The 10,799-nt window shown below is 45.6% G+C and overlaps 2 protein-coding genes across 2 annotated transcripts; one reads left to right on the forward strand and one right to left on the reverse strand.

Moving 5' to 3' along the window:
- The first annotated feature begins 1,019 nt into the window (after positions 1–1,019).
- Positions 1,020–4,015, forward strand: UBD (ubiquitin D). Its single transcript, XM_044776199.2, has 2 exons — positions 1,020–1,489; positions 3,009–4,015. The coding sequence occupies exons 1-2, from the start codon at positions 1,472–1,474 to the stop codon at positions 3,477–3,479; spliced, it is 489 nt and encodes a 162-aa protein (XP_044632134.2). The 5' UTR covers positions 1,020–1,471; the 3' UTR covers positions 3,480–4,015.
- LOC106848199 (putative olfactory receptor 2I1) lies at positions 3,450–9,547 on the reverse strand. Its single transcript, XM_014867938.3, has 2 exons — positions 8,316–9,547; positions 3,450–6,194 (listed from the first exon to the last, which is right to left on the reverse strand). The coding sequence occupies exons 1-2, from the start codon at positions 8,319–8,321 to the stop codon at positions 5,253–5,255; spliced, it is 948 nt and encodes a 315-aa protein (XP_014723424.3). The 5' UTR covers positions 8,322–9,547; the 3' UTR covers positions 3,450–5,252.
- Between the last annotated feature and the right edge of the window lie 1,252 nt (positions 9,548–10,799).

Raw genomic sequence — 10,799 nt, forward strand, 5'->3', positions numbered from 1 at the left:
ACACAGCAGACAAAGATGATAACTTGGCATTTTTACTAGCTTTTTTTTTTTAAGTGTCCTTGTTTTGGTGAGGAAGATTGGTCCTGAGCTAACATCTGTTGCCAATCTTCCTCATTTTTTTTTTCTCCCCAAAGCCCCAGTACATAATCGCAGATCCTAGTTGTACATTTGTCTGGTTCTTCCATGTGGGATGCCACCTCAGCATGGCCTGATGAGTGGTGTGTAGGTCTGTGCCTAGGATCCCAACTGGCGAACCCAGGCCGCCGAAGCAGAGTGCACGAACCCAACCACAATGCCAGGGGGCCAGCCCCTTTCATGAACTTTTTACTTTGAAAAATGTTTGGAGCACTTTTAATAAATGCTTTTTTGAAAAAATATTTTTTTTGTGGCAATGTCCTGAGAGTCTGGGAGAGAGGAGTGATTAATTTGGAATGTTAGCAGGATCAGAGTGATATTGAGCAAATTCTCTGAGGGCGCACAGCTCATGCACCTTCTTTTTGTCCCTATCCCAATCTGAAGGGCCAGGGAGTGAGCAGCACCTTAGGTATCTGTGATCACAGTGGGAGGAGAGCCCAGGAGGACAGCTGGGGAAACAGAGGCACTGAGGTGTGAGAGTGGATGTGTGATGGTTTTAGTGTATGGAAGGTGGAGTAAGCATTTGACTGTAGGCTTTGGATTGTTCTCAAGTAGCAGATTTGGTTTGCAGATTCTGGGACGGGGAAGTATGTGGTGGACCTCAAGACCCAAGAGTCTAAATTTCTTTGTAAAGGACATTTTATACACAAAGTTGTCTGAGCCTGGAAGACATTTAGGAGTTCTCTCAATCATCTCATTTTATAGATCAGAAAACCAACATCTAAGGAGGTGCACAGACTTGCCCAAGGTAATGTAGTAAGTGGCACCCGCGACACTTCTTAGTCCAGGGTTATTTATACTTTCTCTTCTCAAGCCTGCTTCACACATCCTGCCGGGCTAGTGTGAACAGGCTGCTCACAGTCACATCACTGCACACCAGCTCTGTCCTCTCCTGGGCATACATGTTCTCAGGAAGGCCCCTGACTGATGGGGGCGGGAGTGGGTCTGAAAAGCAGGAGGAGAGGACAACCAAGTATTAAAGGTCTTCAAGTCAGTGAGGGCCCAGGGAAGCAGGCGGGATGGTCATAAGTCAGGACTTGGAGTGGTGGGTTAATCAGAGAAAAATTCTTAACAGAGAAGCACCATCCCATGTTTGGAATAAGGAGGCCAAATGTACTGGCTGAGGGAGAAGGGCTTGAACAAAAGGTCTTCTTTGTTGACTCTACTTAAGCAAAAGTGAAAGAAAATTCATGAGGTTATGCAAGAACAAAGTGCAGAGGAAATCTAGACAAACACAACAGTCCAGGAAGGGGATTTCCAACTCAGCTGCTTGTACATAAGCTGGGTGCGCTCTCAGTCTCCTCAGACTCCTGTTTCTACTCCCTTGATTGCTGAGATGGCTTCTGGCCTCTGCGTAAGTTTGGGATTTGATAATGGGAATGGAGAAAGGGAAAGCAGCTCCAAGAGCTGGGGAGAGAGTTCAGGGATGGATGAAGGACAGTGCTCAGGGAGGTAGGGTGTCTGGGAAGGCATTGTGAAGGGGGTAAGATAGGCATTGATATCTACAGAATGTGAAGGAAAGTTCTCTGAAGAGAAGCTGGTCATTTGGCTCCTGAGTTCTCTTTTATGTCAGACCTTGGACTGGCCTCTGTTAGGGATAAACGGTAGGAAGTTGGAGTGGGCTTTGTGCTCAACAGGGCTGGTGAGATTTGGAACTATGGAAATACTGTTTTGAGCCCTCTGTCCCTTATCCTTTTTAAGGGTCCAGAGTTCTTAAACTTAAGCTTCCTTCTCCTCCAAAAGGAGAGGTTCACAAAACTCATTTACCCTAAGTTGTTATTGATCTGACATTACCTTATATAAGAATAGATGCACTTGAAAGAGAACCTGGAATGAGGGCAGTGCTTTGCACAGAGGAGTGACAGTCCCGTGAATAAACGCCTGTGACATCTAGATTGAGAAGGCATTTTTTTTTTTTTTTTAAAGATTTTATTTTTTCCTTTTTCTCCCCAAAGCCCCCTGGTACATAGTTGTGTATTCTTCGTTGTGGGTTCCTCTAGTTGTGGCATGTGGGACGCTGCCTCAGCGTGGTCTGTCGAGCAGTGCCATGTCCGCGCCCAGGATTCGAACCGACGAAACACTGGGCCGCCTGCAGCGGAGCGCGCGAACTTAACCACTTGGCCACGGGGCCAGCCCCTGAGAAGGCATTTTTGAACAGAGCATTAGGGAGGTCCTCCCAGGCTTTCAAGTGACACCACAGGAGTGAGCTTCCTCATTTTCAGATTATTGAAGTAAGGCTGAGATGTAGTTCCTACCTTCTGTGAGCGAGGTCCTGGTCTAATTAAAGGAAGGGATCATATTGTACAATAGGCAGATACAAAAACACAGGAAATACAGATGGACAAGTAATATTGAACATAGTGTCACTGTAATATGGAAATTATTATTTTAAAGCAAGAAAACATTAAAAAAGAAACTAACAGTACAGAGAATAAGTGTCCTAACCAGGGTTTCCTTCTAAAGAAGTCATGGAGGGCAACCGTGTGAGTATCCTGTTAGGATGTCAAGTTATGGAAATTCTCTTTGGGAGTTGTTTTTAGAGTCTGATGTACATCTTTGGATGCCTTGTAGTTGTATTTAGTTTTTAACATTTGATGAAGTTTCTCTGGACAGGATGCACATGAATAAGGTGGGAAATCATAAATGACATTTTGAGATGGATAAGAGGTATGGTTATAAAGGGATAAGACTGTTTTTATTGTTTGTGTTATAACCTGGAAATTCAAAAAGAGAGGTTCCAAGAAAGGGAGGGACACAGCTTGCTGTAAAAAAGCTAGAGGATCAGAAGGGCAGGAGCAATTGGGGAGGGGAAACAAGAGGTGTAAAGGGTGGCAGGCAATCTAGGCAACTGTCTCTTGACCTTTGTTGTCCAGGTGAATGTCCATTCTGAGCAATGGAAATTGATGACCTTCAATGCCAACTCGTATGACAGAGTGAAGAAGATTAACGAACATGTCCGGTCTAGGACCAAGGTTCCCGTGCAGGACCAGATTCTTCTCCTGGGCTCGAAGACTCTTAAGCCCATGAGAAAGCTATCATCTTATGGCATTGACAAGGAGACGACCATCCACCTCACCCTGAAGGTGGTGAAGCCCAGTGATGAGGAGTTGAACGTGACTCTGGTGGAGTCGGGTGATGAGGGGCAAAGGCACCTCCTCCAGGTGCGAAGGTCCAGCTCAGTGGCCCAGGTGAAAGAGATGATCAAGGCCAAGACCGCCATATCTCCTAAGAAACAGATCGTGACTTGCAATGGAAAGAAACTGGAAGATGGGAAGACCATGGCAGATTATGGCATCAGAAAGGACAGTTTACTCTTCCTGACATCCCACTGCATTGGGGGGTGACCAGCCTGGGGCGGGGGTGATATGAGGAGCAAAGGAGTTTATTTCCTTTTAGCTCTAACTCACCAACCACATCCATTGATTATTTCCCGAAACTAATGAGAAAGAGAAATAGCAGGAGATTTGGGGTGAAGTAGGGAGGGAGACTACAGAATACTTTCCAACTATGATTCTTTGATTCTAACCATTGATTAAGTGGTATGATTGCATATCACATATTACTTACAACAAAATACATTTTTAAGGCACATTAGAGATAGCATTCAAAGCCAGCTTGCTTCTTGGTTCCCTGTGATTTATAGAAAAACTCCTATTTTCTTTCCCATCCAACAAGATAGTGAATTTTAGGTTGAGATTCATGTTTCCCTAATTTATGTTTCCACTTAGTTTAGCCCAGTGCTTCATGTATTATATCACTCAATAATTGTTGAACCAAATTAAATTTCTACTTATAGAGAACAGTGAAATGATTTATTATGAAGTGAATTAATTACTCTGACATGATTACAATCTAATTAATAAAGAATTTAGGAACACAATTCAACTAATTCTCTTCTCCTTACTTAAAGCTATTTGGTATGAAATAAAACCTGGTACTGTGCCTCCTCTTACTCTCTAATTAAACCCAATTAAACTGTTCTTATTTCTGGGGATGATGGTGGGCATGGAAAGCTATTTTTCCTGGAGATCCAGAGATTTCATGTTTCTAGTGGGGGCTCCTTGGGGGCAGATGTGCTTCGGGAGGGAACAGACTTCCTGAAAGGTGGGGGATTGTGGACCAATGTCTGTCGTGCCTTCCTTAGGGTCTAGTGTGTCTTCTCTAGGTTGGAGGTCTCAGTCTGGGTGAGGGGCGTAGGGGCTGGTCTCTGGGTTGACCCCAACACTCTGCCCAGGTTCTGGCTGATAGAGCTCTCTGCTTCCTTCACCACCAGGGGTCTGTTCCTCTCTTGAGAACTCCAGAGGCTTCCTCCATTTTACTCCCCTCATTTACTCCTCTGTTTCACTGTCCCTCTCTCATGTATCGCTACTGCATGTGTTTTTCTCCCAGCCTGAGACATGTCCACCTTCTTCTCCACTAGTCTAGTCCCTTCTCTTCTTTAAAACTTGCTCAAGAACCACTTCCTGCAGAAGAGTTTCCCATTTTGACCCTCCCCAGCACAACCCACACTTATGGGTGTTTCTTATTACACTTATGGGTCAGGTGCTCTGTGGTGGGCACTAGTCACCTGGCTACGTGGGCACTGGCTTGGACTGATTTCCTGAGATGAGAGACCATGGCTCCTTTGTCTGGCTGGGGTCTCCTGTAAGGTAGAGTCTATGGTCTCCTTGTCAACTTGAGAGACACCTAAAGGCAGACATCACGGGGTCTTCCCTGGTCTCTTCCATCAGACTCGCAGAAAGCTGAAGTTAAGCGTCACGCCATACATCCTCTTTCCAGCATATGGACTCTTGAGGGCTGGTTACAGCACCCCCTGAGAATGAAGAAGGTCTTCCACAAATCACGCGTTCTCTTTTCATCAGTTTAGGAGAAAGCCCAAGGGTCATTTCTCCCTCCCTAAATCTGTATAAGTAGAGGATATAGGGATTATCCCCAAGCACAGGAACATTTCCAGACAGGAGGAAGGGATCTCCCCCATTAACCTTGGACTCCCTGAGGACAAACCTTGCAGTTCCTCATACAGAAATGATCAGCCTGAAGGCCAAATTGGTTAACTTTCCAATGGACATTCCCATCCTTGGGCCCTGGGCTAACAGTATCTTCCCTCCGCGACCTACTCACTGTCCAGCTTGCCCTCTCCCCAGACTCCCTAGGAGCCTCCTCGCTGCCCCCTTCACTTCCTTATTCCTGAGGGTGTAGATGAGCGGGTTGAGGGCCGGTGTGCCTACAGTGTAGAAAAGCGAAACGAACTTGCCCTGACCCTGGCTGTAGCTGTGCGTGGGTTGCAGGTAGGTGTAGATGGCTGAGCCGTAGAACAGGCAGACGGCTGTCAGGTGAGACCCACACGTGCCCACCGCTTTCCTCCGGCCCCCGCTGGACCGCATGCCCCACACAGCGCGGGCCACGGCGCCATACGAGGCCAGGATGACGGCGGACGGCACCAGCAAGATGAGCACGCGGGCGGCGAACATCAGGCGCTCGGTGGCGTTTCGGTGGCCGCCGCAGGCCAGCTTGAGCAGCGCGGGCAGCTCGCAGATGAAGTGGTCCACCCGGAGGGGCGCGCACAGCGGCCGCGCAGCCAAGAGTGCCGTTTGCGCTGCAGAGTTGGTGAGGCCGCCGAGCCAGGAGGCGCCGGCCAGCGCGCGGCAGAGGCGCGGCGAGGCGAGCCCGATGTAGCGCAGCGGGCGGCACACTGCGGTCGCGCGGTCCAGCGCCATGACGGCGAGGAGGACGCACTCGACCGAGCCCAGCGCCAGGGACGCGCACAGCTGGGCCATGCAGCCGTGGCGCTGCAGCCACAGGGCCGGGCCGCGGAGGTTGGCCAGCAGCGGCGGCACCACGCTGGTGGTGAAGCCCGCGTCCACCAGGGCCAGGTGACAGAGGAAGTAGTACATGGGCGTGTGCAGGCGCGGGTCGCGCATTGCCAGCAGCACGAGCGCCGAGTTGCCCGTCAGAGTCAGGAGGTAGCAGAGAAGGACAAGGGCGAAGAGGACAGGCTGCAGGGAGGGCCAGTCGGAGAAACCCAGCAGGAGGAAGCGCTCCTCTGAGCTGTGGTTGGCCTAAGGAAGGAAAACACTCAGAATGTTTGGAAGGACGAAAAACAGGAGGGTCTCATTATCCCTTACAAGCAAAGGAAAGCCCGGGCGTGAGGGAGTGGGGTGGGGGAAGGGCTGGAAGCACTTACAAAGTATCGACTGTAATCTCGTTTACAGATCTGAACTCTTAGTTTAGGAAGATAGCCATATATTAGTATCCATAGTTGATATATTTACCAGACTCTATGAGAAGATCAAATCTCCATTTTATAGATGAATGAACTTAGAAAGGCTAAATTGTCCCACGGTCACGGCCGGTGAGTGACTATGTGGGACTTGTACTCAGGCCTGTCTGATTTCCAAATCAGCGCTCTTTCAGTGCTCTCTTGGTTCACGCTGTGCTCCTAGGACACAAGGAGAAATCTAATCTGCCTCCCACGTGATAGCCCTTCAGATATTTGAAGACAGATTTCACTCTGACCCTCCTTCCTCTTTCTTTGACAGTGTATAGTGCCTAAAAATAAGTGCAATCCACCCCAGGTTTGGTATAACCAACCCTTGGTAGATCAGAACTATCACCTTCTTTGTTTGAGGTACTCTACTTCTATTAATACAACCCATTATACTGCTGACTACTGAGTACTAATCTGTGGTGAATCTCTCCCTAGGCTGCTTCCGATGTCCATGTTCCTTCTACTTACCATCTAGTGTGATGATCATGATGAACACAGATCGGCCCGTGCATATCAGCCCTTAAATCAAAAGTCATCTGTGTAGAGGAAAGAACACTAAACTAGAGGTCGGGAGACCTGGGTTCCACCTAGCATAGCCACCTTTGGCCAGTTATTTGATATGGGAAAGTCACTTCATTTCCCTTTGTCTCAGAATTTCATGTGTAAAAGAAAGAATTTGAACTAGATGACCCCTAAGGTTCCTGTCCTATCCCCCGACTCTAATTTCAATAAATGGTTTTCAAACACATGAAAAGGGGACAGGGAAGCCTTTTAACCCTTGAGAGCGATGCTGAATCAAATTTCCTGATGGTACAGAAACAATAAAGGTTGATGTGACAGATAAAATTTACATAGAAATCTTTCTATTGAGTGTTTCCTGAGAGGTATCATTATATAGATAACTTGGTTTAAATATCATATTGATTGCTCTTAATTTAAAAATCGTAATTTCCTAATTTTTTACTTTTGAGGAGAAAACTCTCTTCCCTCCAACAAAATATCATGTTTATATGGTTCTCTTATTTTATTCTCATTAGGCAGAACAAGTATTAATGTTGAATTCTGGAGTCAGACTGCCCAAGTTTGAGTCCTGGCTCTGCCATTTCCTAGTGCATAGTGGGTGTTTAATAAGTGTTAAATAAACATCCATATTTCACATCAGGAAACAGGATTTTTAGAGAGATCCTACACTAGGTAACAGCAGGAATGGTGGGTAAATTTATATCCCTTTTCATATATTAACTCTGATCTTTACTGACCTGAGAATTAGACAACTCTCCTCTTTTATAGAGTAAGGTAGGAGGGCAACTGATGTTAAATAACTCGCCCAAGGTCACACTGTTTGTAAATGCTTTCCAAGATTTCAACGCAAATCTGACTAATTCTGAGATCCTTGCTCTTTTTATAAGCCAGGCTCTAATATGCTAGGGACCATGGAGGATGAGAGTACATGCAAAGGCTGACCTTTATTTCTAGATAATTTCATAGCATTGGGGTCACAATAGAGATGAATAAAGTACAAGAGATGGCATTCAGGCTTAACATTCACGGTGCTGACGATATTGAGTTATAAAGAGTCAAATTTTCTAATTCTGTGATGGCATAGACACAGGCCAGTTCAGCCAGGCAAGCCTTCCCGTCCAAACATGCCAAACCCTGGGAACAGGCACACAGTAATCAAATCACACAGACACCACCCTTACTGCATGTCCACACAAATTCCCCCATACATAGTTCAGACACAGGTGTACACATATACCCCCCTGCCCATAATTCCTTTCAAGCGTCTGGAAGGCAATTCTATTATAGAAAATATTCTATAATGTGTCCCCCAAACTCCTTTTGTATTCTAGAATGTGCTTCTCATCTTCAAGGCCATTTTTTTCCTAGGGCAATGTAATAACAAGCATACCTTCATGTGTTATTCTCTGGCACTGATATTTAGGCCTTCAGTTTCCAGATGATAAGTTGGTCTCTTGCTTCTGCGCTGGATTCTCTGGGTTTGAAATGTCAGTGGGAGGGATGAAAGAAAGCCCCGGTTACATGACTGTTGATTTCCGGAAAGGATGCTTGAGATCAGAGCTAGGCACTTCAGGAAGAAGATGTGGGGTGGGTGCCTTCTTGCTTGTCAGTAGAGGAATGAATAGAATGTCTTTGGACAAGAAGCTGCCCGAGTCCTGTGAAGCATCCGGAGCCAGGCAGAGGTGGTGTCTGTTTCTGGAGAGCCCTGTAAGGGACTGTAGACAAGGCAAGGACTTGTCTATAAAGCAAATCAGCTAAATAAAGCTAAAGCAAATCAGCATTAGCTGGAGATAGTAGCAGAAATAGTCTTCCTGATTTGAAAGACCACAGCAGCTGTAGAGAACGGAGAAGGATGTTGACGAGTCCTTTCACTGGCGAGGAAACGGGAATGAACGCTCCCTGTCACTTAGAAGAAAGGATGGCGCCCTGGGGAATCTATGTCCCACTCCCATAATTAGTACCTTGTCTGCAGGTGTCCAGAGAGGAGTCCCCTGGGTGAGGAAGGGAAAAGTTCTTAATGGTAGGGTGTTCTTGGCAGTGTGGAGGCCAGAGGCAGCATAATTCCCTCGCACTGTTATTTTCTGTTTTTATTTCTGTTTTTTAAAGATTGGCACCTGAACTAACATCTGTTGCCAATCTTCTTTGTTTTTTCCTTCTTCTCCCCATACCCCGCCCCCAGGACAAAGTTGTACATTCTAGTTGTCAGTGCCTCTGGTCGTGCAACACTGTTATTTCTACTCCTAATTTTTAACTGGTTTAGGATTTCATTCTCGGATTGAGTGATCTTAAGCTAGCTGTTCAACCTTGGTGATTCTCAGTGTCATCATCCGTAAAACATGGAAAACAGCCCTTATCCGTGAGAGATGCTGTAGATTTGATGATGTCATCCTCAGTGTTGAATGCGGCTCTGTTCATGTCATCAGCTTTTGCCCCACTACCCCTCCATGTTGCTGTCATCCCTCTGTTCACCCTTCTATTTGCTTTATTCACCCTCTTTGCTGCCTTTTATTCCCGAAAGATTTTTGTCCCTGGCTCACCCTCTTTCTCTCCAGTACTGCTGCTGTCCTATTTCTTGATGAATTCACTGTCCACATCGATTATGCTTCTCTACTCTCTCTTCTCAGTTCCTTCCTCAGTAGGCATCTGGAAATGTATGCTTGTCCTTCACCTTCCTTGTGACTTCACTTCTCTCTCTATCCAGCTTAGATTCCCTGGTCAATTGCTATCAGTACTCCCTTTCACACATGCTCTCAACATTCCTGACTCTTTTCACTTTCTTATACTCTTTTGGCTAAATCACTATCTGATTCAAATCCACTTCTAATCCTACCCTCTCTCTACATTTGTTCAGCTGATTGTGGCTGAAGACAAGACCGTAGCCATGCTGAGAAGTTTCACTTTACATTCCTGACCATTAAATTTGTTTTTAAATTTTTTTCAGCTTTATTGAGATATAATTGCCATATAACAGTGTGTAAGTTTAAGGTGTACAGTGTGATGATTTGATACACCTATATATTGCAAAATGTTTACCACACTAAGGTTAGTTAACACAACCTTTATCTCACATAATTACCATTATGTTATTGTTGTCAGTCTAGTGAGGACATTAAATTCTGCTCTCATAACAACTTTAAAGTATACAATGCAATATTGTTAACTGTAGTCACCACTGCTGTACATTACATCCCAAGAACTTATTCATTTATAGCTGGAAGCTTGTACCCTCCACCAACATCCCCCCCTTTTCCCCACCCCTCAGCCCCTGGCAACCACCATTCTACTCTGTTTCTATGAGTTCAATGCTTTTAGATTCCACTTAGAAATGAATTCATACGGTAGTTGTCTTTCTCTGCATGACTTATTTGACTTAGCATAATACCCTCAGGGTACAGCTATGTTGTAGCAAACGGCAGGATTTCCTTCTTTTTTATGGTTGAATATTAGTCCATTGTAAATATACATGCCACATTTTCTTGACCCGTTTATCTGTCCATGGACACCTAGGTTGTTCCCACGTTGTAGCTATTGTGAATAATCCTGCACTGAATATGGGAGTGCAGATATCTCTTAGAGATAGTGACTTCATCTCCTTCAGGTATATACCCAGAACTGGGATTGCTAGATCATATGGTAGTTCTATTTTTAACTTTTGGAGGAACTTCTATACTGTTTTCCATAGTGCCTGTACCAGTTTACCTTCCCACCAACACTGTGCTGGGCTTCCCTTTTCTCCACATCCTCACCAACTCTTGTTTTCTCCTGTTTTTTTTGATGATAGTCATTCTAACAGCTGTGAGGTGATAGCTCATTGTGGTTTTGATCTGCATTTTGCTGATGATTAGTAATGTTGAGCACCTTTCCATGTACTTGT

Source organism: Equus asinus, chromosome 8 (genome assembly GCF_041296235.1).
Source record: "Equus asinus isolate D_3611 breed Donkey chromosome 8, EquAss-T2T_v2, whole genome shotgun sequence".
NCBI lineage: Eukaryota > Metazoa > Chordata > Mammalia > Perissodactyla > Equidae > Equus > Equus asinus.